General features: G+C 51.7%; 5 protein-coding genes across 5 annotated transcripts; 2 read left to right on the forward strand and 3 right to left on the reverse strand.

Annotated features, from left to right (window-relative positions):
• Nucleotides 1-326: 326 nt before the first annotated feature.
• On the reverse strand, nt 327-1,016 carry KD926_002308 (CENP-S family protein; the record flags this gene model as incomplete). The annotated part of the gene is made up of 4 exons (XM_053096987.1): nt 327-456; nt 623-713; nt 781-904; nt 981-1,016. The coding sequence occupies 4 exons, from the start codon at nt 1,014-1,016 to the stop codon at nt 327-329; spliced, it is 381 nt and encodes a 126-aa protein (XP_052958910.1).
• Nucleotides 1,017-1,625: 609 nt separating this feature from the next.
• On the forward strand, nt 1,626-2,228 carry KD926_002309 (uncharacterized protein; the record flags this gene model as incomplete). The annotated part of the gene is made up of 1 exon (XM_053096988.1): nt 1,626-2,228. The coding sequence occupies one exon, from the start codon at nt 1,626-1,628 to the stop codon at nt 2,226-2,228; it is 603 nt and encodes a 200-aa protein (XP_052958911.1).
• Nucleotides 2,229-2,706: 478 nt separating this feature from the next.
• On the reverse strand, nt 2,707-6,320 carry KD926_002310 (DDB1/RSE1 family protein; the record flags this gene model as incomplete). Its single annotated transcript, XM_053096989.1, has 4 exons — nt 2,707-3,009; nt 3,077-3,523; nt 3,578-5,484; nt 5,558-6,320. 4 exons carry the CDS (start codon nt 6,318-6,320, stop codon nt 2,707-2,709), a joined length of 3,420 nt encoding a protein of 1,139 aa, XP_052958912.1.
• Nucleotides 6,321-6,803: 483 nt separating this feature from the next.
• Nucleotides 6,804-21,097, reverse strand: sidC (nonribosomal siderophore peptide synthase SidC; the record flags this gene model as incomplete). The annotated part of the gene is made up of 2 exons (XM_053096990.1): nt 6,804-20,513; nt 20,567-21,097. The coding sequence occupies 2 exons, from the start codon at nt 21,095-21,097 to the stop codon at nt 6,804-6,806; spliced, it is 14,241 nt and encodes a 4,746-aa protein (XP_052958913.1).
• Nucleotides 21,098-23,500: 2,403 nt separating this feature from the next.
• sidI (putative long-chain-fatty-acid-CoA ligase) lies at nt 23,501-25,583 on the forward strand (the record flags this gene model as incomplete). The annotated part of the gene is made up of 5 exons (XM_053096991.1): nt 23,501-23,906; nt 23,964-24,261; nt 24,333-24,712; nt 24,781-25,110; nt 25,228-25,583. The coding sequence occupies 5 exons, from the start codon at nt 23,501-23,503 to the stop codon at nt 25,581-25,583; spliced, it is 1,770 nt and encodes a 589-aa protein (XP_052958914.1).
• Between the last annotated feature and the right edge of the window lie 1,341 nt (nt 25,584-26,924).

A 26,924-nucleotide genomic window follows, 5' to 3' on the forward strand; every position in this document is an offset into this window, starting at 1 on the left:
ATAAAGCGTCACGATTCCCAGGTGCACGCCCGCTTGCGATGCGTTTCTTGATATGAACCGGTGGCGTCAAATAGCCGGGCGGGTGAGGATTCCGTGGAAGCTTGGCTGACCTCAACTGGTCTCCTGTGATATGCGGAGGCACCGAAGCCACAGAGTCCAAGCCCGGGGGGGTGTTAGTCGAATAAGACAGGGGTGTAGTAATTAGGTTATCCTTGATTCCCACGTAGGACGAAAGCGGAAGCGAAAAGGGGCCGCCAATGAGATACAGAGAAAGTCCGGTCTGGTGTCCTCTGTTCAATGGGTAGTTATGATGCCCGGGCATTCTTTCAGGACGATTCTTCTTCTTCTTCCTCGCGCATCTGATCAACGAAAGCGCGCATAATCGATTCCAGACCCTCGTTGCGACGGGCCAGAAGCATTACATCGGAAACGTTGATGGTGGAGCGGCCGGCATGTCTGAATCGGGTAAACCGAGGATGTCAGCTGTGATACAAGACTTGAAGAAGCAGCGCTCGGTTTCGCCAACAAATGAAGGTGGAAATTGCAACCAAGGATAAGAAATCCTTCTCATCAAGCATGGTAATCCCGAGCTATGCACATCTCAAGAATGTACTGCACTTACTTAGCGAACGATTCCAGATCTTGGCTCACAGTTTCTGGTTGAATGAGAACAGAGTCAGCGCAAAGTTCCAATGACCATCCAATGACGCAGACTGCGCAATACATGATCATCACGTCGGATAGAAAGTTGATTCTGTCTGGGCAGCGATGTGCTCATACCTATCTGGGCCCAGACCATCTCCGTGAGAGCGCCAATGAACTGAGGCGTGGCGTTGACACCGAGCTTGATGGTTTCCTCGTCGACAATCTTCCCAATGGAGAGCCACAGGGCCGATTTCAAGCGCTGGAGGGGCGGATTGGTGATGAGCAATTGAGCATAAATATAAGGGAGCTTATTGTCCATGAACACCGCGACTTACCTCTTCGAGACCTACTTCTTCTACATTCTGGTCCATATTTGGAGGCGGGAGACTCGAGAGGAATGAGTATGCTAACAGGTAATACGACCGCAGCAAGATAGACTGAAAAACCGTAAAGACCGAAGCATCAAGACCCCTCCAGAGAGCATCGCGCGTCGATGCTTGGAGACGCGCGCTTGCACGTGATCGACTGCGGCCTCAGGTCCCGGAAGAGCTATTTATCCGTGGTAATGACGCTAATCCGTAAACGGCCCTTCCAGGTACTCAACACCTTTCCCCGAGACAGCAAAAGAACCTCGATACTACCCATCTATAATGAAATCGTCACCTTATCAGTGAAGATAGAACAGTCTTTTACCAGACTCATTGGTATCCTGGGAATTTTCTTCGTATCTCGTGCCAGGAACCCAGGACCCTCCAGCCGACCTATCCGCTCTTCCCGTTCCCTTCTCCGGACTAGATAGGTATTCTACTCCACTCTCCACCAATTTATTTCCCTCATCAGTCTACGCTACGGATCTTCGACGGGGTTGTTTTTTTTTCCTCCGCAGAGAAGACAAAACTTCCTTCCCTCTCTCTCGCCTTCTTCCTCCTCACCACCTCCTCCACAAACCTACTCCATCCCATCTCTCCCTCCCTACCATAATGGCCACACCCACCACCGACCCAAGCGACGTGGTCGCCGACGCCCTCAACGACTTTTTCGGCCAACTCTACGCCTTCTGCGAGACCATCTTCGGCCGATTCTTCAAGAACCTCTACCTCTCCTTCGCCGACGTTTCCTTGAACCGCTGGACAAAAGTCATCCTCTCGGTGGTCGGCTACATCCTTGTGCGTCCGTACATCGAAAAACTCTTCGCCCACCTGCACGACAAGAACCACCGCAAGGAGCAGGAGAAGGTGCGCGCAGCCAGAGAGGCCGCCGCCGCCAACGGGGAAGCCAAGATGTCAGCGAACGAGCTCCGCGGGGGTCGTCGGGCGGCGGACAACAGCAGCAGTGGCGGGAAGGTGCTAGGGGAGGTCGAGAACACGGACGATGAGATTGATGAGGAGCCAGAGGAGGATGTTGCGACGGCGAGTGGCGTGCCGGAGATGGGCAAGAATGCGCGCAAGAGGCAGAAGAAGCAGATGAAGAATTTGGAGAAGGATGCGCAGGCGCAGGCGAGTACGCATAACTTGTCGGAGGAGCAGCTTATGGAGTTGTTGGATTGGAGTGAGTCGGAGGGTGAGGGGAAAAAGAAGGAATAAAGGAGAAGACGGGATGATTGATTGCATGGGCTTTTCTCTATAAAAAAGTCCTTGTGAGTTGACTTGCTTGCCAGTCATGCTCCGGCTGGTTTTGCCATGCAGGGATGGGTTTGGGGCCATACGATTTTTTTAATCTTTTATATCTTTCTAATGCTTGTATTAGTCACTTGAAATGGTGGTGGTGGTGATTTTGAGGCCCCTCGCATGTGCATTGCTAATAGTGCTCTTGAGACCTCGAGACTAATGATTATACGCACTCCAACCCCCCCAAATTATATATCATTAATCATGAGAACGTAAAACATGATCGAGACTCGTAAAAAAAGGATTATAAACCACTGAAATATCCTGATAGCTATATGCACTTATGTAGCTAGCGTCTATTGCCTCGCTAAAGTATCATATCCCCACCGTGAATGTCCATAACACATACAATACCTCCTTTTAGAGAATCCCCTTGATAGAATTAACGGTGACTTTAATGCAGCCTCCGAAGCGCTTCGATCATAATCTTAACATCATGTACGTTCATCAAACCAACCGCGTTCACGATCTCCTCCTGCAAGCTTGGCTCGCAGGTCAAGAATCGCTCAATTAACTCTCCATCCACAAAGCGATACGGCTCTTTGGATTCCCGGACCATGTTGCGGAACCCTCGGAAATCATTGAATGGCAGATCTCCCAGTGATTCTAGCTTATTCGCCATGGTCGCCTGAAGGCGCATGAGGAAGTCTTGATGTTCAGGGTTGATAATCGCGAAGAGGTAAATGGAACCTTCGACCTGTGATTGGGAATGATATTGTTAGATTTTGACTCTCGTTGAGCGTAGTAAGGGAGTTATCGCTTACCGTTCCCAGAAACGCCCTCGGGGTAACAGTGACGCTCGCCAATTGTTGAATGTTGACAGGTCTGACGCGATTGACCATTTCACCCAAGGATATTTCACCGGTCACTTCTAAGCGACGCTTGTCGTCCTCCTCGACGCCGCTAAGGTTGCGTCGAAGTACGATTAGGTTTCCCTCTGCGTCGCTTTCCAGGAACGTGTCCTGGCCGATGCAGGCAACACAAGTGGCCCACACCGTCTGGAAGTGACGGGCAACCTCGGTCAACGAATCGGGCAAACCGTTTTCCCCTTCTTTGTATTCTACTAGGCACACACTCTTCATGAGATCCGAAACAACAATCAAGTTGTCTGTGACAGTCACGTCGACCGGGGCGGTTGACGTTCGGTAACTAGCTAATTTCTCAAGCTTGGCCGCCCCGAAGTTGTTGTTTACAACGTCATAGATAACAACCTGAGCTTAGTGTTAGAGACTCACAATCTTTGTTTTGTAATCTGCAGGACTTACCGTTTTAACAAGTGCAGCCACGATCTTTGTGCCCATCATGGCTAAGGCGCGGCAGGCTCCTTTGACAGGAAGTTCGGCTACTGTGGTCAACTTACGGCCATTGTCGACTTCGAAGATGAGAATCCGTCCCCGAATGGTTTCCTCCTCTTCGCCATCCATGTAGGTTGTTCCCACAATGAATCGATCCTTGAACGTATCCCGGCCATGCTCGTCTTTACCGGCGGGGAACTCGGCACGAATGACACTCTCGACCAGTTCCTCTGGTCGTAGATCGTAGCGATCCAGAGGCCGGAAGAGGATCTCATCCGCGAGCACAAACTGGCTTTTGACCATCTCCACCCCCTCTTCTAGCTTCCGCTCGATGGTGCCAATACCAAATGCCTTCTCTGGAGGGGAGTAGGCGACTCGGCGTGCAGTTGCGCCTATTGGAAGAGTTTGGATCTGTGTCGTTCTCTCTTTGTCGATCAACGCAATCTTCAACTCCTGAGGCGTAGCAACGGCGATTGATCCGGGGTAGGCCTCCGAGCTGAAATGACACACTCGGGAGGCTCCTTCTGAGTTTACTGCCGAGTATATAATGCGGCCCTCAGACCCATATATTAGGCTGGGGTTCTCGCACGTCGCAAAGACGTTGTACAGACCATCGCCTCTAGGTAGCCTCTTGAATGTTGGCTGCTCTGATCCAAGAATGAGTTTGTTCACACTAGTTAGGGAGTAGTCGGTTGTATTGAACGAGTAGGTGATAACGCTGCCATCCGCCATCGAAATGAAGAGTGTCGGCGGACTATCGACAAGCACATTCGTCACGAGGACTGATCGCGGGAAAGCTTCATTGGCGGGCCCAAGCGATGTAGTGTGCAGCTCAGTCAAGTCCTGTAGTTTCAGAACCGAGATCTGCGCTTGTTGAGGGAACGCAACAATGCAGACTTCTGTTGGAGATGACGGCACCGTGACGCCGGAAATCTGATTATCGGCACCAAAATCCTTCTGCGTGGTGATTTGCACCTCGTTCCTGATATCCAACACAGTAACGAAGATTCCACCAATGACCAAGACCATTGACTCCTCGTTCACAGAGGCAGCAGTTATTACCGACGTGCTTGGTGGGGACCATTCATGTATGACCATGCCACCCTCTACATCGGCAATGAGAACCCTCTGCTCTGTAACCTGCAATATGCGCCCTCCAGGGAGATTAGCAGCGAGTAATGTATTTTCTCCGAGACTGAGACCCAGAAACTGTTCCAATTCTTCCACTTCACCGTCGGCACTGAATCGGAAAACTCGCGTTTCGTCAACAAACGTGACCAGGAGCGTATCCAAGAAGTCTCCGCTTGTGCCGACCTGCAATCCCCACAGGTCAGTGATATGCTCCATGTCCCCCAGGACACCTAGTTCCTCCATTCCAACGCCGCTGCGCACACTCCGAAGGGTCCCATCGTCAAAGGCACCTGAACCCGTCACTATCCGAGCCTGGCCAGACGAGAATTCATGGGTCTGACTGTCACTAGAACGGTTTCCGAGGTCCATTATCGTGAAGTCCAGGATGGGGGCAATGTTCGATAAGCTCTGGATTACTTCGAACGAGCCATTGCCGATCCGAAGAACTTGGGAGTCACCCTGATGAGATGCCACAAAGATGACACCGCCGCCAAGATAAATCAGAGCAGACGCCCGAGAAGTCTTCCCCAGGAGGTCAAGCTTCCAATCCTGAACTTCATTGTTGGAGTCTAAGACGAGCATCAGGAAGAATAGTCGTCCATAGTCATCGGCCAGTAGCCAGCGCTGACTGTCCACTTGTTCCCAAGCCACGAACATCGTCGCCTCATCTAGCAACCGAGAAATGATCTCATTATTATCATCGTCGATATATTTGATTGACATCTCTCCAAGAATGAGAAGTCCGCCTATATCTTGTCAGTACTCATCGCACCCGGAAAGATATACACCTAAGCGCAAGTAGATTAGAGGATAACGCACCCAACGGCGCAGGCACCGGAATAAGATGAGAAGCCCCAAGATCCAACTCCTGCACGAAATCCTCCACATGCGCAAGGGTCGCATCCGCACTCGTACTCGTCGTCGCCGGAGTATATTCCAATTCCCTCACCTTCATCTTCACCTTCTTCTCGTTATCCTCGTACAGCAGCGCCAAACGCGGCGGGCCCGACTGGACATGCAAAAACGCCGACGACCGCACAAACAGCTCGTCGATCCGAGCCGTAGTCATCTCGCCCAACTCGCCCACCTTAGGAGCGTCCGGACCGGAAGGCAAGGCAGGCGCCCGGCCCCTCCTCCGAGCAGGCAACTGCACAATCGGAACCACCGCCACAAGGCCTTCGTATATCTCCAGTGTCATGAAGCGACCGCTGGGGTCCACCAAGCAGCGATTCCCTGTTTGTGATTCCCGCGACGACGGGTCCGAGATGTCGACGTAATTCCGTTCCGTCCGGACCTGCTGTTTCGAAGCGTCCCAGGACAATGTGAAGTATGAGCAGCGGTCGGTACCGACGAAAAGGTGGTCCGTAGGGGAATCGGCGGGTTTGGAAAGCCCCGTCAACATGGTGACTCGGGCATTGACGGCGCATGATGCGGCGAGGGTGAGGCCATCGGGCGTGAGGGTGTAAAATTCGAGTCGATTCGCTTTCGCGACCACAAGGGATTCTTCTTCGGGGTCGAGGAAGTTGAGCTTCAAGGCGTGGCGAATGCTACTCGCTCGGTGGATTGGTACGACGTAGGCCATTCTGGAGAATTGAACTGCGGTCTAACCGGGATGCTCAATCGAGGGGTTGGCTGTGTGCAGTAGAGACTACTGCGGGAATGGAGGCCCTGCGAAAGTGGAAGGTATGGGCCTATAGAATTCGGGGTGGGATTCGGGACATCGATTCACGTTTAATGCAAGGCGGGAAGAGGCATATTATGGCGGCGGGGATGGAGGAAGAAGAGAGTGACGAAGGCCGGCGGCAGTGAAGCAGCTTCCGCCAAGACCAGCCTTCCCTGCGGCGATGACGATTTCCGCCGTTAACTCCGGATCTCTACACCCGACATTGTTTGGTTACAACAATTGAGCAGCAATGATGTCTATTCTTCTAATGCTTCTAGCAATAACAAATAAATGATTTAATTACATGACAATAAAAACCCGAATTCAAAGTATATGTCCTGCACTGCATCATATCCTCCGTTTATTTTGTTCAATTCCAAAATATATCCTTCAACTCGTCAATCACTGCAGCGAAGAGACAATCGCCTCAATTTCACCTGCAACGCTATCCACCAGCTGGTGAACCTCTTCTTCCGCAAGAAGTCCCCCCTCGACACGAACACCAAAGCCGATCGTATCGCTCTTCGGGTCCGGTCCAATATCAATGTAGACATTCTCACCAGGGAGAAGGGAAGTGTCCAACTCCGACACCGACGTAGCTCCCAAGCCCGGTAGAGGTTCGGCGGGAATAAAGTCTGTAGGAACACCGATTCGAAGCGGCAGGAAGAGATCGCCGTCGTTGTCCAGCTCCTTATCGGGCGTGGCATCGTTGGCGGAGGGCACTCCGTTCTGCATCCAGAGTAGATTGACCCAGGCGTTGAACAGGGGAGTTGTGGTTTGTTCAGCACCGGCCCACCGAAGAACATCGAAGATGGAACTTTGCTCGAATGAGACACGCTCCGCGAGAGAGGCTTGAAGGGCCTGGGCCTTGTCCACAAGGCTCGAATCAGAGACTGCGTCGGGTACGGTGAATGGGTTGACATTGAGACAAGGTCCGGTGAGTTTTTCAATGTTGGTGAACGACGCTGATCGGCCGGTTTGATACAGACCCATAGTCGGGCTAGTGACTCCGGTCATACGTGCAAGGCAGCGAGCGACGGCAAGCAAGACCACAGTCTGTAGACTGATGCCTGCGGATCGGCACAAAGTCTCGAGCTGGGAAACATTCTTGACCTTCTCCCAGGCCCCAACGAATACTTGATCGGGAAGCTGGCCTCCGGTCCGTTCTGCGACATTCTTGATGAGCGTGCGCTCGCCAGAACCGATGGCGGAAGTCCAGTAGGTCTTTTCGTCAAGGTCGCGAAGGGAGCGAACAGAGAAATCAACAAAGGATGCGAAATCGGGGTTGGTGTCTAGTGACTGGCCGCGGTAGAGGCCTTCAAGCTCGGACACAAACATGGGCATTGTCCACGCGTCATATGCAGCATGGTTAACAAGAACAAGAATTCCGTCCCGGTCGCAGGCCTTTAAGAGGCGAAGACGAACAGGGGGAACGAACAAGGAGGACGGGCTCAATGCCTCTTCCTTTGCCTGGGTCTGAGCAGCCTCTGTGATAGTGGCATCGGAGTTGATCACCTTGAAAGTTTCGGTGTCTCGCACCGCCTCCTTCATGATGACCTGGACAGCCTCCGAAGATGAGATAGCTGCAAAACAGGTTCGGAGGACTGGATGTCTTTCACGAAGCTGATACCAAGCGTCCTCTAGGCTTGCCGTGTCGATACGTTCCGAGCTGAAGTAGGGCCACGCCGGCTCAAAAAGCTTTCTTCCAGACTTCAACCAGCTGACAAGATGGTAGAATTGACCGCCGAGACAAGGCAAGATCGTCTCAATAGATTCTTTGCTAAGTCCAAGCTTCTCGACAACTGCCTTCTCCGTGCGCTCATAATTCGCGAAAAGTGAGCCTTGGGGTTTCACGGCCTGTTCCTCCATGGGGCGGACGCGTTGACTGATACCACGCAGGGTATTTCCTTGAAGAATGTCAGCAACGCCAGTCCTGATTCCCTTTGATCGACAGATGGACGCAATACGAATGGCCGACAGGGAATCCAGGCCAACGCTGAAGATGCTGGTGCTTGGTTTAATATTGTCCACAGAAAGTCCAGCAACCTCTGCAAGTACAGACTGAACGGTGCTTTCGTGCGGAGGGGCTTCGGGTTCCTCGACCGAGTTCTCCTGTGCCCCTGGCGCAGACAGCCTGAGTGGCAATTCACCCAGTCGTTCAGGCATGACGGTTGCACATCTCGTGGGATGCTCAATAATGTCCCGGAAAACGTAACCGAATTCGTTCATGAGATCATCAAGATTCTGTTGCGACAGATGTTGTCCGTTGCATGATGCCCTAGCGACAATACCATCTTTACCTTGGTCAATCTCCAAATTCAACTTGTACTCAGCTTGCGCGGCGTATTCCTCGGTTTCGTAGGGCTTCCAAATTTGCTGTGTCTCCAGGATACCCCCGGCAAAGTCGGCGCTCTTTTGGAAAACGAAGAGCGTATCAAAGAGAGAAGTAGATGTCAGTTCATTAGCCTTTCTCAATGAGTTTTGAACGACTCGCAGTGGCGCATGCTGATAGACTTGAGCATCCGCTGTAAGCTGCTGCAAACGTGCAGCCATGGCCTTGTTGCTGAGGAATTTGGGCTCGAAAGTGACTCTCTGAGCGACCGTGTTAAACAGCGGACCCAGGGTTCGCTCAGCTCCTGGAGTCGGCAATGACCGGCCTGCAAGTACCTGTCCAAACGCGACATCGCGCTTTCCGAGAACACGGGCCAGAACCTTAGCATATGCGAGGAGAGCAATGCTTTGAACGGTGACTTCCATAGCCTTGCAAGATTCGATGATTGTAGGTAGATCAAGGTCGACGTGGTGTTCCGAGAGGAACATGCGCTCCGAAGCCTGGTCGGCAGGCAGCTTAGGAACTTCAACGGCTTCGTATCCTAAGAGCTTCTCGGTCCAGAACTTGCATGAATCATCTTGCCCGTTCAGGATATGTTCGACTGTTTCCGAGAACTGCGGCCTCTCGAGCTGAGATTCGCCGCTGTACGCAATTGCGAGGTCCTCGAAGAAGAAAGGTAACGAGGCACCGTCATAAAGAGCGTGATGCATGACGACGACTAGGAGTCTACCCTCCGGCTGGGTAACTAGAACTGTTCGGATAGGCGGAATCTCAAACGACGATTCTTCGCCGAATGAAAAGAGAGCACCGACTTCAGCAAGAGGATCGGCATCGGAGGGAAGGCTGATCTCGGTCCATTCGAAAGGAGGCTGCGTGTGCACAGCTCCAATCCATGAATGTCCGAGCTCTGCAACGAGATGGAAAGAAGTGCGCAAAATATCATTGGACTGAATGACATTAAGGACCGCATTCTTCAGTTGAGCGGTGTCCACAGAGTCGGCGAGCCTGACCGGATGGGGATGAACATAGACTTGGCCGTCAGAGCCAAGGGTTTGAGTGATCATTCCAGATTGCAAAGGAGTACATCCAAACACTGCCAAGATCGAGTCACCTTCACCAAGCAGGCGAACATGTTTCTGGTAGACATCGGCTGGAATGGCAGCTCTCTTGGTGCCGTTTGTCTGAAGTTGTCCCTCATTTGAGCTCTGCTCGATGTGCTGAGCCAATGCACCCACACAAGAGAAGCGCATGACATCAGAAGAGGAAACCTGGAATCTAGCTTCTCTAAGCTTCCGAGAAAATTGGATAGCAGTAACGGAATCAACACCGAGACTAATGAAGGAAGCTCCCTTAGAAACATCCGCCAAAGACAGACCGCAGAAGTCCTTGGTCATTTCGCGAATTGTGGTTTCAGTAGTAGACCAAGTTGTCTCGTCCCACTGAGTGACCGGGGAACGAGATCCAGTTCCCTCGGCCTTAGGAAGATTGAAGTTGTCCAAGGAGAGAATTTCACCGGAAACAACGCTGGATAGGACAGCGTCCATCTTTTCAAGGAACTCCTCGCCATTGTAGGCAGCACTGAAGATGGATGAAAATGCACAGTTCAGGTTGATACTGTCGGTGGCACTATTGGCCTCGACTTCGACAGCAAGAGGATACTCCGCAGGCATCTGGCTGTCCAATTCCCGCCAGATGTTGTGCTGAGAAGGCGTTGTCGCTCGAATGTAAGAGAAGAGACAGTCGAACAGAGGCGTTTCAGATTTAAGCCAGCGTTGCATGTGTCTCAAGGAGGTGTGCTGGAACTCGAGCGATCGGACTGTGGATTTCTGGACAGATTCAACCACTTCAGTGACCGTGCCAAGTTCGTTAGTATTCAGTCGTCCAGGAATGGTCGTGATACAGGGCAGAATAACGGAATCAGCCCCAGGAACAGCGACCGCTCGGCCGGACAGAACAAGTCCGTAGGTCACATCGGAAACCCCAACAGCATCGGCCAGCAGAAGAGCGAAAATGGCCTGTACCAAGGATGGAACAGTTGTTTGCAGGCTTGCTGAGCGGCGTTCCAGGTCAGAAAGCTTGTTGCCGAGAGTTCTGGTAACAAATTTCGGATGTTCCAGGAAGTTGAAATCAGTGCGGAACAAGGTAGGTCGGCAGTCTCCCAGATACTCCGTCCAATGCTTCTTGGCCTTCTCTGTATCCTGAGTGTAAACATGCTCAATGAATGCCGCCGGCGAACCTCTCTGCGGAACAGGGCTCTTGACATATTGTGCCGCCACGTCTTCCAGCAGCATGGAGAAGGACTCGCCATCGTAAAGAGCGTGGTGAATGGAAATGAAGAGAGCCAATGGCTGGTCAGTAGTTGAAGATTTGGCCAAATGGAATCGCACCGGAGGAACTGTGGAGATGTTTGAGATAATGTCGCGAGACACCTGTGTTTGCCGTGTTTTGAGTTGCTCGGTAGATTCATTTAAGCTCTTGTAGGCTTCTTTATCCCAACGGATCTCATGAGAATCAGCAGAAAATACAACTTGAACAACTTCCTTCTCGAGAGGAGAGAACGCAGTCCTCATGATCTCATTGTCCTGGGCGACAGTTTGCCATGCGGCCTTCAACTGCGCCGCGTTGACATGGTCTTCCAGCTGAAGAACGATGTGGTTGATGTAGAGTTGATCGCCTTCGTTGTTAATGGAACGTGCCACCAGACCCTCCTGAAGTGGCAAGCAAGGCCTGATAGATGCTACCGTCGACAGATAAGCCTCTGAGGGAGCATTCTGGCGGTATGATGATTCCATGTCTGCGAGGTTTTGACGCAGCTTGGACACAATAGCCTCTGAGCTAGATGAAGGGATATTTCTGGGTAGACGAGCAAGTTGCTCGATAACTGGGTTGCTCATGACAAGGGCCACGGTGGCGGCGTATCCGATCTTTCGAAGCTTGATGGAGAGACCGATAGCACTAAGACTGTCCAGACCAACTTCGAAGATGTTTGTCAGGTGTCCAATGGCAGAGGGGTCGGTGGAAATAACAGTGCATATTTCCTTGACCACAGCCTCTTCGTCGGCAGTCAGCGGTCGATTGTTGGCTGCACCGTCTATGCTTCCTGCGTTGTTTCCTTGAAGCACAGCAGCGAGAGGGAGGCTGAAGAACAGGGCATGGAGGTCCTTCAGATTTGCCTTTCCAGACATTGGCGCCAGCGGGATGTAGGTAATGGGCAAGATCAGTTCTGGAACCATGTACCCCGGCAGTTTCTTCTTGCAGATGTCTTGTAATTCCTTGCCAAGAGTTGCGAAATCGGATTGGACGAACGCGACCTCGCCGCCCTTTGTGCGTTGACGAGAGTCCGATCGTGCAATGAACGAGATAAGCTGTACTCTGCTAAGACCAGGGTGCTTGGCAACACTTGTGACAACGTCGATGCCAATGGTTGAGGATGATCGAAGGACTTCAGAAACTTCTCCAAGTTCCAATCTCTGTCCACGGATCTTAGTCTGGTCATCACCACGACCCAGGTACTCCACCGAGTCATCACACATCAAACGTCCTATATCACCGGTCCTGTACATCTTCTCGCCATTCGGGCCTGTAGTGAACCCAGTGGCATCAGGCCTGTTGTGATATCCCCTACCGACGAGATCTCCACTGAAGCAGAGTTCACCAGTTTGACCCTTCAGCGCGTAGGTTTGAGTGCCGGGAACGAAAACGTGGCAAGCACAGGCCGTCAATGGGGGTCCAATGTTTCGCAGGTTTGTGTCACGACCAACGTGGGCGAATGTACAGCCGATTGTCACCTCGGTTGGTCCGTAGGCATTGGCCAGGCAGATATGAGAAGTAGCCCATGCATCCAACACCTTTTGAGAGATCTTTTCACCTCCAACACTCATGTAGACCAACTTGGGACAATGCTCGGGAAGGACATTTGCCTGGTCAACCAAAGAAGGCACGAAACTCGCGTGGGTAATTTCCCACTTTCCGAGAGTCACCTGCAGATCATCGAGAATCATTGTTCGGGGAGCTGTTACAGTTGCCATTCCTATACGCCAGGGGAAGAACATCTCAACCAGATGAGGGTCGAAGGCCCTGCTAGCTTGGGCAAGATGTCTGCCGGTGCCGCCCAGCGTCAGCGTTCTGGGTGCAGCCCTGACACAAAAGTCTGTGAAGGACTCAATGAATGATGAAAGATTGGCCCTAGTGATCATGACACCTTTAGGCTTTCCGGTAGATCCGGAAGTGAACAGAAGGTAGGACAGATCATCCGGATGGGATTGGTAGTCACGATCTTCAGTGGGCATAGGTGCCACCAACTTTTGGTATTCCGGATCGTCGGTACAGTAGATCTGGCACGTTTCGGGAATGCGGGAGAACGACGCCGAGAATGTCGATTCAGTGAAAACAATAGGACAATCACCATCCTCGATCAAAAAGGCCTTGCGATCAGCCGGAAGACCCTCGTCAATTGGCAGATAAGTATTTCCGGATTTGAAGATACCAATGATGACTGGGTACGAGGGAAGATTGCGTCCACAACAGACTGCGATCATCCTGTTCTTATGACCGAAGGAGGCAATGAAAGCAGCCACACGGTTGGCCTCGGCATTTAGGGTGCTATATGTCATGATTTCCTTCTCGATGCCGGTCGCAGCTATTTTGGTTGCCACTTCAACGGCGGTCCACTCTGGGTGTTCTCTGGCATTGAGCTCCAACCAATAAGTTGGAGGGGAATAGATGGAGTTTGCAACCATATCAGTGACTGGCCGATTCGAGACTGCGCGCAGGTCTGTGGGAATATGATTGCCTAGGTTGGATACCTGCTCATCGGGGAATTCCAGCATAACGCTAACCATAGCGTCAATTTGGCGGACGAAAAGCGACAATTGATGCTTGTTCATCAGAGCAATATCCGAGGATGCCTCCAAGACGAGCGAGCCATCTGCACGTTGGAACACGTTCATGGCCATGGGGTGCTCGACGTGCAAGCCGATCTGATCCTCAAGCTCTTGCCAGATTTGCGGCTGCGAGCTCTTGTGTTCCTCGCCTGCCACGTGGAAGTTGAAAACAGCGGGGTACAAAGGCTCTCCACGAGGTCGGTCCAGCATTTTGCGAACATCACGAGCATGAACATGGCGGTACTTCCATGACTGAACAGAAAGTCGATGCTGTTCGGCCAAGAGCTCCCGTACAGTTCCTTGAGGGTGGAATGGAATCGGCACAACGGATATCAATGGTCCGACATTATCTTCAAGGTCTGCATGGAGAACACGGTCGGAGAGTGTCTCGGCAAAGACGGTAGCTGGGATGCTGAGATAGCCGACAGAAACAAATCCCCATGCTGCTCTGATGATGGATGCAATCGATGACACCCCAAGCTGAGCTGCGGTAGCCTGAAGCTTGGAGACGGGCTCTGACAAGACACATTCTTCGGCGATAAATCTGTGTTCCTGGACCTCGCCTGGCTGTAATCTGATTCCAGTAAGATCTGGCCAGACTGCCACTTCCAGCCCAGAGAACTTCTCTAGTTCGGAAGCCCAGAAACTGCGTGTATCCTTGTTTCTTTGCTCTGTGGGTAAAATGACGGAAAGAGCGTCACTGAGCTGGTGTCTTGAAGGCGGCTTGTAAGCATAGGCGGAACGCACGTCATCCATAATTAGACCAAGAGAAGGTCCATCATGAATGGAATGGTGAATTGTGAGGAACATGGTTCTTTCATCGCCTTTGTCCAGGACAGTCACGGCCCATGGAGGGCTTTGGAAGTAGCTGCTTTGATGTTTTTGCATAATCTGTTCAATGCGGTTGTCGCGCAGCTCGACCCAGTTTTGTTTTTTACATTCAAGATGTTGCCAGTCAACATCGGGGAGCTTGTACATCACTTGCAACATAGAGAAATCAGGACTTTCCTGTTTTAAACCAGTGTCAACCTCAGCCACAGGAATAAAGCCAGTTCTCAAGGCCTCGGTTTTTTGGCACACGGAGAACCAGGCTTGCTTGAGTCTATTGATATCCACGGACTGGTCGAGGGAAAAGAAATGGTTGCTCCAATACATGTTGTAAGTTCCCATGGTCTCACTGAGCAAACTCTCCTGAATTGTAGTTGCTCGTACAGTGAAAAAGTCGTCCTGCACCTTGGCAGATACTGCATCGTGCCAAGAGCTGTTGAAAGCATTCATATCGAATGTGTTTTCAGTGGCCTTAGAGTCATCTGCAGTGGAGGCCAGTTTGATAAGGTCTTGGACGGTGACGCAGTTGAGAACTTCGACAACTGAAAGCTGGTAGCCGGCTACCTTCAATCTGGAAGCGAGACGAATGGCACGGATAGAATCGATACCCAAACTACCCAATCGACTAGCCTTCGTGATGATGGATGGTGAGATATCAGCGAGCAATGCGATCATGTTGACAATATTTGCTGCCGCGGCTGCATCGGCCGGATCTTCAGATGATTGGTCAAGGGCACCGTTTTCGGGGTTCAGGCTGCCCTCCCATTTGTCAATGTCAACTTCTGCATAGGCTGCCTGGAGAGCCCGACGATCGGTCTTGGCGGATGGAGTTCTGGGGATGTTCTTCACGACCAGGTAAACGGAGGGAATCATGTGGTCTGGCAGGGTGGCTTGTGCCTGATCACTGGCAGAGCGAGCAGCTTCAAGAGCTTTGTCATTCAGAATAAGAAGCTGCCCATCATCTTCAGGGCCTGCGGCGTTCGGTGCAGCGAGGAAAGAGACAACCACCTTCGAAGGCCTATCCGGACGACTGAGAATGAGCGTCTCGATATTATCGACAAGAGGGTGGCAGTCGCCGAGAGAGAAGCTGATCTCACTCAACTCAACTCGAATACCACCAAGTTTGACCAGGTCATCAACACGGTTGATGTACTCAAGCGATCCATCCGCGAGCATGCGAACCAAATCACCAGTGTAGTACACAGTTTGTCCAGCTTCCTCATTCCACACATACTTGGCTTTGGTGACATCCTCTTGGTTGAGATATCCAGGAGAAAGCTGCGGACCACCCAATGCCAATTCTCCAACGGCGTTCTTCATCACCATGCGCTGGTTCTTGGTCACAAAAACGGAAACGGTATCCATGGGCCATCCGATGTTTGCACTTTTGACATTCTTATGCTCATTTCCAAATTCTCGGACAGTTGAAACAATGGTGACTTCAGCCGGACCGTAAGTGTTGAAAGCTCGCATATCGGTACCCCAGTCATCGGCAACAGGTTGGTTCAACTTTTCACCAATCATAGTGATCACCTTGAGTGTCTCACAGCTCTTTCTTGGAATGCCTGCGGAAAAGGCGGGGGTGAGATGGGCATGCGTCGCCTTAGTGAGGTTCGCAAGCTTAGGGAAAGATCCAAGCATGATTTCTCTCGAGGCAGAGATCAGAACACCTCCCAGTCCCCAGGTATAGAAGAAATCTTGGATTGACACATCAAACGTGTACTGTGAGAACTGCATGCATCGCACGGTGCTGCCATCTGCGTTTTGTGGGATATCCTTAAACAAAGACTTCATACTGGACACCGCCGCAGAATGCGTGATCGGCACGCCCTTGGGGGCTCCGGTTGTACCACTGGTCCAAATCAAGTATGCCATACTGTCTGGGTTGCTTCTTCCCTTTGTGCTGCTTCGCTTCACTCCGGTGGCTTCAGTAGGACTAGCCTGGCAGAAGTGACTGACATCAACCACGTCAACACCGGAGGGAATGGAGCCTTCAGGCTGTGCCCCGTCCTTCGACGAAACTAGGAGGACCTTGGCACCAGTTCGTGCTATAAGATCATGGCGACGTTGTGCAGGGGAAAGAGTATCAATAGGGCACCAGGCTCCTCCTGCCTTCAGGATTCCAAGAATAGCGACATACAATGCAGGGCTTTTCTCAATACAGATAGGCACAGGAGTGTTGGTCAGGGCGCCGCCAATCTGGAGGAGATGTTCCGCGAGGTTGTCGGCAATTGTGTTAAGCTGTGCGTAGGACCACGCGAGGTTCAGGGGACTGTTTTCATCATCCAAATCACCCTTGAAGATCAATGCCAGGTCATCGGGGTGGGATGCCGTATGATCCTCGAATCTAGTATGAATCAAAGCACCTTCTGATACTTCTTCGACAGCGGTTGCTCCGGCGTTGAATGAGGACTTGAGCTCAGGCCGGGTGTTCGAAGAGGCGTCCTGGAAGTTTCCGTCTGGGCTTCCAAGAATGTACGTTACAATATCAGCCATCGACTTCAGCATTGCCTCAGCCGCCTGCGAATCGAGATGGGAATTGTTGAAGCTGGCACGGAAGGTCAACGAAGAATCGGCACCCGGCCAGACTTCAATCATGACTGCAAAATCGTTTGCCATCGGTGGGTGATCGATGGAGCTCCAGATGCCACTTGAACTGGATCCAGCATTGAAGTCCTGGTAGGCCAGGAGTGTATCGTAGGGGAGGCGGCCATCGGCCGTTACTAGTGAACCTAAACGAGGTTGCAGGTGCGATAGGGTTTGCGTGTTCAAGGATGTTAGGTGACGCGCGACCGACTTGTTTGTCCAAATTCCTTGAGAATCCTTCTGCACCTGGTTGACGGCCAAGCGAATAGGGACAGTTGTGAAAGTAGGACCAATGCAAATTTCAGACTCCGGATCAAGTCGGCCAGACACAACACTGCCCATGACAACATCCTGGTCAGGGGTGCCAGTATAAGCAAGCAAAACCGCACCCCAAGCGGCTTGAAGCACGGCCAATGGAGTCGAACCGATGTTCTTGGATTGTTTCTTCAGGTTATCGTAACTTGTCGAGGCAACGATTTCCACGCGATCTGTTGTCTTAGTTGAAGGGGCTCGGTAGGGGGTGACCGATGGAAACACGACGGGCGAGTATTGGTCAAGATGCTTTGTCCAAAATTGAGATGTCGCATCATGATCAGCACTGAAGTGGTGCTTGACAATGTGCTCAAGAGACGTTCGGTTGGCCACCGTCTTTCCGGCATAAACAGAAGAAACGTCCTCGAGAAGAAGCTGCAGCGATCCTCCATCAAATATTCCGTGGAACATGCTCAGGATGATCAGCGTTCGGCTTTCTGACTTAATCAAGGATAGTTTCCAAGGAGGCGTGCTCAAGTTGATGGAGTCCTCGGCATTTCGCAACGCCTTGTCCAAAGTTTCGTTGTCATGTTCGGCCACAGCCTCATAAACACTCCAATCCAATTGAGGTACCGCCTCACTGGTAAGGACACATTGAGCGAATGGGGCCATGTCATCGTCAAGCCAAGAGAAGACAGTTCGGAAAGAGTCATAACTGGCAACCGTGGTTTGCCATGCAGCTTGGATGCGCTCAACATCGACGTCTGCCTCAAGTGGAAGAACGGAGTGGTAAATATAGGATCGAGTTGCAAACGACTTATCAGCGGAGCTTCGCAAAAGGCTCGCCAGCATACCAGACTGCGTTGCAGTAGTAGGCAAGACACTTTGAATCTTTTCTGACTTTAGATCAAGTCGCTGAGCACATGTCTGGATGTTCCGGTCCGAGAAGGATTGCAATTTCTGATGAAGGGCTGCGGATTGGGAACTGTTGGCCAAAGCATCCCCGTTCAATTGACGGCGCGCAAGGATAGTCGACACCAATCCCATTGCAGTCCCCGACTGCAGGACGTCGGCAACGGCTAAGCCCTCGATGGAATGGTCTCTCAGCTTCTGCAGTAGTCGCATGGCACCAAGACTATCAATGCCCAGAGAGTAAAGGTCAGCCCCAGGCTTGACGATAGAGACATCTTCTTGTGTGGTCTCTGCAATAAGTTGAACAATAAGATCCTGAACGGAGGCAACTTCTTTATCATCGGTTGCTTCCCAATCATCCTGCAAGCCGTTGGACACTCCAGATTTCGGGGCAGCAAAAATCTGAAGGCCGCTCTGTTCACCTTGCTGCAGCTTGGCAGTGATTGCCTTGCGATCAACCTTACCAGAACTAGACCGTGGGAGCGAATCGAAAAAGGTGTAGGCGGAGGGGCACATATAAGAGGATAGATGACGCTGTGCGGCCCCTTGCGCTTCATGCACGATGTCTTGCTTTGTCGCGTCGCTTGCGCCATCCGCCACAAGGCAGGCCACGATCTGCTCGCTACCTTGCACGTTGTTGTCTCGCTTAGAAATCACCGTGACGATTTCAGTAATTCCCGCGACTGTCGCGAGTACAGACTCCACCTCACTGAGCTCCAGACGACGACCGCTTATTTTCACCTGGTCAGAGGTGATACGGCCCAGGAATTCAATGACCCGCGAGCCACTTTCATCCCACACAACACGAGCCATGTCACCGGTGCGATAAAGGTAACCAAACTCGGAGCTGTGGATAAAGGACTTTGCGGTCTCCTTGGGCCGATTCAAGTAGCCCTTGCTCACCTGGGGTCCTCCTATCGCTAACTCACCGGTAAGACCAGCCGGAACGGCCTTGGGCTCGTGGCTGTTAGGATCCAAAACGAACATAGCGCAAGTAGGCAACTCCTTTCCGATAATAGAGCCACGGATGGAGTAGTCGAAAGGAGCAAGAAAGGTACAGTTAATGGCTCCCTCGGTAGGCCCGTAAGCGTTGACCAGCATTCTTGAGGGTCCATCGGGAGAAGTAGGCTTAGGAGCAAAATTCTCAATCACAGTCCGGTTGAGCTTCTCACCCATTGTCCAGAGAGACTCAAGCGTCGTTAGGCGGGAAGGTCTGAGAAGCGCAGCCAAGCTGGGCGTCGCCATCATGACTGTAGCCCTTGCCTCGTTGATGGTGGTTTCCAGGTCAGTCAGCGTCAGGCTCCGGTCTGCAGAGCAGAGGGTAGCACCGCAACTCAAGGTCACAAAGATCTCCATGAGAGACGGGTCAAATGTCGGGGACGCGAATTGGAACCACCTAAAATCACCAACCGCGTTTCCGGGTAGGGGAATAGCCGTGGCGTGTGAATGAATAGAGCATGCACCGGCTAAATGGCTGACTTGAACACCCTTGGGCTTACCAGTCGAGCCACTGGTAAAGAGGAGATAAGCTGTCTGGTCATTCTGGATTTCCAGTTCGCGCAGCTGATCATCCGAAGCGGGCGGCACATTCTGATCGCCACATAGCTGCTTCCACCCGGTCACCTCTGCCACATCGACCCAGGAGTATAGGCTTGCGCCGTCCGCCTTCCAAGGACAAGAGGTGGGCTCGGGAGTATTGCCAAGAATAATTGGAGAGCCAATGTCTTCGAGAATTTCCAGTACCCTCTGAGCAGGTGCATCCTGAGGAATCGGGGAGAATGCGCAACCGGCCTTGAGGATACCGAGATAGGAGATATAGAGTTCGGGGGATGTTGTCATATAAACAGGGATAATACGTCCGTAGTCTGCGGGGTTGCTACCGGCCAAAAGAGCTCGGATATGGATGGCCAAGTTTGAAGCGGCCTTGTCCAAGGCCGCGTAGGTGAGAACGCTGTGTTCCGCATCAGACGTCGATGAGGGTAAAGAATGCACAAAATCAAGTGCGATCGCATCCGGCTTTCTACGGGCCCAGCCCTCGAAAGCGGCATGAAGAAGTGATCGCTGGGAGCTGCTGGACCCAGCGTCTCCATTCTGGTCGGAATCTATTGGTGGGGGTATCATAAGGGATGGGAAATTAATTATCGATAGCTCGGGTTGGGGCGTCTCGAGTGAGAGGAAGGTTGAAGCGCCCGCCAGGCAGGATGATAGTGCGTTCAGCACCTGCTGCACTGCCTGGTCGGGGATAAGTCGCATCGGGTATGCAAAACTGACTGCAAGGGCGTTGGTGTTGGAGGTAGGTTTGATGCGTAGTTTGAAATGCTACGACGGGTCAGCGCAATTGCTCAAGAGCGGGGCATGCCGCAAGGACCAACATTTTCTTGGGCATTAGAGAGTTGCTTCTCGCCATTCTCAGGTTCGGAACTCGCTCCCAAGTCCAGAGAGAATTGAACTTCATTCTTGTTGTACGAGGCTTCGTCGACGTGGCGAATTGTGCAGGTACTCAAATCGCCCGGTCGCTGGGTGGCCTCGGACCAAAACACGGAGGCACAGATGACCTCGCGCACCGCATCTGAGGCAGATTCCGAGGCCGTATGACGCGTGAGAAGGAACGCGACATCCTCGAGGCCAGTGAAGTTTGAGATAAAGCGGGCATAGCCCTGGGTGAGGTCGTCGGCGACACTCTGGAAGTCTGTGCTGCAGGGAATCTCCGCCCAAGGACTATTTGCCACCGTATCACCCACCGACCTATCGACAGCATAGGGATCGATGGTATCCAGCGCAGGAACTTTAGTCACAGGGAGAATGTCTGCATGTTGGGTGACGTTGGCTTGTAGTTGAGAATTCGGGTTCACCAAGGCCGCGGAGCTTCGGTGCCCCTCATTGCTTGGAATTGTGTCTGCCATCGGAATAGTCGTAAGTTACTGCGGGGTCACGCACCTGCGAACGGAGACAGCGAGCTCGTCGTGCTCAACAGCAGAGTTCTACACCTGGAAGTAGTCAAAAAGGAATGGACGTCACTGTCGACGGAGCAGGAGAGGAACATAGAGGATTAAAGATCTTTCTGCAAGGGCACGCCAACCCACGCTTTTTCTTCAACGATGGTCCTGCCGAGACGATCCAGTCATCGTCATTTGAGGTGGGGCCCAAGGGTCCCATAGCAAAGTCATTGGGTGCAGAGTGTCGCGGTGGAGAAGAACACCTGAGCTACCGCGGTAGTAATAAAATGCTAGTGATTGTGATGTGCGGTTGGCAGGTTTTCCCAGCTGCTGGCTGTAGCGCGCGGGTGCCGCGAATCAGCAGTCAGACGACAATTCAGGTCCGTCGGGTACAAAAAAGTGTTAAGTGGGCCGCCCTCCGGCCTCTTATTTCTCCGGTCTTCGGCCACGTTTTATCTGATTAGATCATCTGATTAGATTGATACCGTCATGACCCGTACGGCCCCTCTCATACCGTTCCATGACGGTATCCTATTTCCGTCTCTTTCACCATCGGAATCCGGGCCGTGTAAACTATTCTCTATCACCGTTATTTTCAATTGACGGGACGATAATCGATCAACCTTCCTTGCGGCTGTAACCGACACAACGGGAGTCCCTTACTCATGAATTCGACACGAGAGTTTCCCTTTTTTTAATCTTTAAATTTGCTTTCTTTTTTGGGCCTTTTCTTCTCCCCAGAATACTACCGAGTAAGCCCGCTATATATTAAATTTGTTCGTTTCTTGGCCATGAGCTTTCTTGCCTACAATAGTGACTAGTGTTCAGGCTTCGTCCGCTAAACCACCCGGCGACTTGCAAGAACTCTACAAACTCCGTATGTCTCACTTTTGCCACCATTTGGAGTCCTTGGAGAATTGTTAGGGCTTCGGCTTCCAGCCCGTACGGAGTAGTATCGATGAGCAAATTGTCCGAGCTGATTGATAACAAAAATTCCTGAACCTTGGAGATCCTGCGTCAGAATACAGACCACAAAAAAATTATCTGATCCGTAGTGGAGCGCTGAGACATTCCTTTGACCATGGACTCGAATCCTGGATGTCTACCCCTCTTCCATCCGTTTGCTACAAACCATCGGTGGATGTCTATAAGATCGATGCCGTTTAGTCGCCGACATGTCGGGATGTCAATCCCTCACGTCTGCCAAGCTACGGACTGCTCTTGTAGCCAGGACAATCCCTGTAGCTTCAAGTAATCCGCACCGAACCCGAGTGACAGATAGAGCACCCACTTTTGCATGGGAAATCGCCTCTACTAGTAATTTCGGATGGCGCCGTCGATGGCCCACCAAGTGTGCTATTGGGGTTGTCCGTTGGAATTGACTGTTGCCTTGTCTTTCCGGCTTGCGAGTGATGGAGCCTGAATAACTTTTGCAGAGAGGAATATCTAAATGGTACGGTCTAGAGCAGAAGTGACAAAGGCATTATGCAGGGGTTTTTTGAGGTTACATTCTTCATGATATCCGTAAGCAGTAGTACTTCCCTTCGTTCCGTCTTACCGTTTGAGTTGTCAGGGTTTGCAAAGTGGCAACCAATTGACAAGCACATGCCAAATTGAACATTCTGCATGAGCAAATTATGAATAATGTAGGGTAGATAATATAATATTGCGTTCCACTATCCTGTTCTGGACGGTCAAGTTCACTCCGAGTCCGAACAAGCCCATAAGGCGCCGTCAGTGGTGTGCTGGATAATTTCCGGGTTCCGAGGTCCTGAACTCACAATTGGTTATCTGATGGAATCCTCAAGCTTTGATGCAACGCCAAGGGGCACTGAGAGCGCCTCAATCACTATCGGGGGTGTGCGTGCATGGTCATGCCCAGATCAATAATTATCCCATTGGCTTGGTAGTGGAGAAGTCTAAGCCGCCAAGCGGCGTCGGGGGCGAACCATGGTCTGGCTCCGACGTGGATAGTTATCTGATTCTTCCCACCCCCTCCCGACAGGAAATCTAAGCGAAGTACTAGAGTAAAATTCCACTGAGGCAATAGCTGAAGAGCTTAATTTGGTCTGAAATCTTCTAAAAGACTGGGTCAGTCCGAGTGGGGAAGGAGGTTCAAGGAGGGTGGTGCACTGGTAAAGTAATGGCAAAGTCTGATTCTCCATCATGGGCCCCGTTGCTCGTTTGGGTACCGAATGCCGACCAGGAATAGTCAAGACCTGAAGGGCTGGAGGCTCGGAAAATTGGTTAAGTTCCGAGGTATGTCTTACTTGTTTCTTTATCTACTAGCTGATTCCAGCCCCGGTCGTTGCAACCCTTCGTCTCTTATTCTTTCCCCTCGCATTTATATCGTGAGAAACCACCTACGCAATGGCGGCGGTACGGCGTTTGCAGCAAACTATATCCCACGTTCAACAAACGCAGCCAAGGGAGCAACTTTCTGTTGTCTATGGCCCTACACAACCAGAGCTTCTAGATATCACTCTCGGCGAGCTTCTAACCCTCCAAAGTATCCGATATGGCGATTATGAGTGTTTGGTGTTCCCATGGACGGGGGCTCGATGGACCTACGCAGACCTAAGTGATGAGGCGGACCGCGTGGCTCGTGGTCTGTTGGCGATGGGTATTGAGAAAGGAGATCGGATAGGTATCATGGCCGGTAACTGCGAGCAATATATTTCCGTCTTCTTTGCCGCTGCCCGAGTCGGGGCTATCCTGGTGGTGCTCAACAACACCTACACTCCCTCGGAGCTATATTACGCCTTGGGCCATACCGGTAGGTGTACGCCTGATGATCTCTGGGAAGCTTATCTTAACGTTCTCTGCCTTCCAGACTGTCGATTATTATTCCTAACTCCTCGCATTGGTCGACATTCGCTGGAAGATGTTCTGGCAAAATTGGGTCCCCAACCCAAGCGGAAGGGATCATCGACGGCACTGGAGGAGATCGTCATTTTGCGGGGAGAATACCAGAACTTTGGAACATACGACGGTCTTGTTCAGCGCGGATTGCCTCTCACTACGAATGCATTGTTGGATCGCCAGGCTGAGTTGACTCCCGACGATGTCTGTAACCTGCAGTTCACCAGCGGCTCAACGGGAAATCCCAAGGCCGCCATGTTGACACACCAGTATGCCGGCCCCATCCCCAGGCCACGCGGCGAGGTAATTTTTAAAACGCTAACCCGACCTTCTCCTACAGTAACCTGGTCAATAATTCGCGATTTATTGGTGACCGGATGAGCCTTACCTCTTTCGATATCCTGTGCTGCCCGCCGCCTTTGTTCCATTGTTTCGGGCTGGTGTTGGGTATGTTAGCCGTCGTTACTCATGGGTCGAAGATCGTCTTTCCCGGCGAGACCTTCGATCCCCAGGCCGTTCTCCACGCGATCTCGGATGAGAAATGCACAGCTCTCCACGGCGTCCCGACCATGTTCGAGGCGATCCTAAGTTTCCCGAAGCCCCCGAACTTTGATACCCGTAACCTTCGCACGGGGATCATCGCCGGCGCACCGGTCCCTCGCCCATTGATGAAGCGTCTCTTCGAAGAACTGAACATGACCCAGTATACTAGCAGCTACGGTGGGTTGTCATACATCCTCCCATGTCACAGGAATGACTCGACTAATCATGCATCTTCCTAAAAATAGGTCTTACCGAAGCATCGCCAACCTGTTTCAACGCAGTTATCACCGACAGCATCGAAACCCGACTCCGAACCGTGGGCAAGGTCATGCCCCACGCGCGGGCCAAAATTATCGACACACAAGGCAACATCGTTCCAGTAGGCGAGCGCGGAGAACTCTGCATTGCGGGCTACCAATTAACGAAAGGATACTGGAACAATCCGGAAAAGACGGCCGAGACATTCACCACTGACGAGGCGGGTACCACGTGGCTTAAGACCGGAGATGAAGCCCTATTCGATCCACAAGGCCGTTGCACTATCACCGGGCGATTCAAGGACATTATCATACGCGGTAAGTTCGCCAAGCGAACAGAGTTTTGCCTTTTGTTTTTTGCAGAACCCCTCCACGATACATGCAGACGCTGGATTGGAACCGTACGGACTGACACCGTAACCGTTGTTACCACAGGTGGAGAAAACATCTACCCGTTAGAGATTGAAGAGCGGCTGGCCGCGCATCCAGCCATCGAAGTGGCCTCCGTGATCGGCATCCCTGACCAGAAATACGGTGAGGTCGTTGGAGCGTTTATCGCCGTCGCGCCAAGCCACGAGGGCAAGCGGCCATCTGTTGAGGAACTGCGGAACTGGACACGCGAAACGCTGGGCCGTCACAAGGCGCCGCAGCATGTGTTCATCTTCGGTGAGGAAGGCGTGGATAGGACAGTCCCAGTGACAGGGAGCGGGAAGGTTCGGAAGGTGGATTTGCGCAAGATTGCTGCAACGGTGCTCGAACGGCGTGTTAACGCAAGTGTCGACGCAAGCTGAGGAGCCAAATCCCCAACCCGACTGCGGATCATTTTTGGGGCTCGCGCGCTCTGAATCCCATATAGAGGAGCTGTATATACCTAGATCAATACCCTTTGCTGCGACTGCTTGATTCTTTGTTAGATTTGGTCGCGCACACACACGCAGAATACGAATATCTCTTGATTCTTACAATCTACACCTGTTTTTTTTAATCGATTTCTACGCCGCTTTCATGTGCCAAAATCCTGCCATTGATATCGATTCTGCTTCCTTTCTAGATACGGAATACGACTTCGAAATATACTAATGGCTATGGCAAAACCACTCTACGCTCTTACCTCCTTCCATGAACAGTGCACACCCTCATGTCTCAGAACCCAGAGAAAAAAATTCCTTGGCTGATGACGACTATCAATCAGATTAGATAATCATCTTATCAGATGGATTGCTCTGATTGCACAGATGCAACGGCAGGATTCGACGATCCCCACCACCAGCCAAGACTCCCCTGACGATAATTGCGGGCCCGACCTAGCCTAGCCAGCCCGTCAAGAAAACAAACCGTGTGAAGAATCAACCGGAAGACCCAGAGGACGAGGAAAAGAAAAAAAGATCACGAAAAATGCAGCTCAAGCTCCGGTTTCGGCACATCTATCCTCGACACTAAAGTTATGGGTCCCCCTTGGCTCTTTTGGTGCCTTACATATACATACACATACGTACTACTGTGTACTGGATACATTACATGGTTACGTTCGACAGTTCGAGACTTTTGAGAACTTGCAGCTCGCTCCGGGAAAGTGAAAATCAGATAACTCGAGCCGAGCTTTGGCCGTACACTAAATTCTTACTCTTGGACTCTTGGCCTTTCAGCCTTCAGGTCGAGATATCCCGAGGTCCGGACCGGCGCCTTTTTTTTAACCCTTCCTTCGAAAACCCCTCTTGGCTCGCCCTCCTGAGTACGCAGTTGCGCAATCACCCTATCCGGCCTCTACCCCCTCTTTCTTAGCGCGGGAGAACGACTCCGTTGAGGAGAAGGCAGAGGCGCAACGCCAACGATAAACAAGAGCGGCAGGCCGGTTGCAGAGCCCCGCTTTTCATAAATTTACACAATTGGAGAACGGAGACTCAATTGCGCTCGGGTTGACTCAGTGCTTTTTCACTCAATGAGCGCAATGGAACGGCAGGAGAAAAACGGAGAAGAAAAAACGATTATATTTCGCTAATACTAATCGCAAAGAGCAAGAAAAAAAAAAAGCCAGAAAAAAAAAAGGGGGGGGGAATACTATCGACATGGAGCTCCAACCCCAAACAGGAAAGTCATTTACAGTCCCATCCTCCGACCCCGACCGCGACCGA

This window comes from Aspergillus affinis, assembly GCF_023601865.1.
Source record: "Aspergillus affinis strain CMG 70 chromosome Unknown NODE_14_length_433147_cov_86_863592, whole genome shotgun sequence".
Taxonomy (NCBI): Eukaryota; Fungi; Ascomycota; class Eurotiomycetes; order Eurotiales; family Aspergillaceae; genus Aspergillus; species Aspergillus affinis.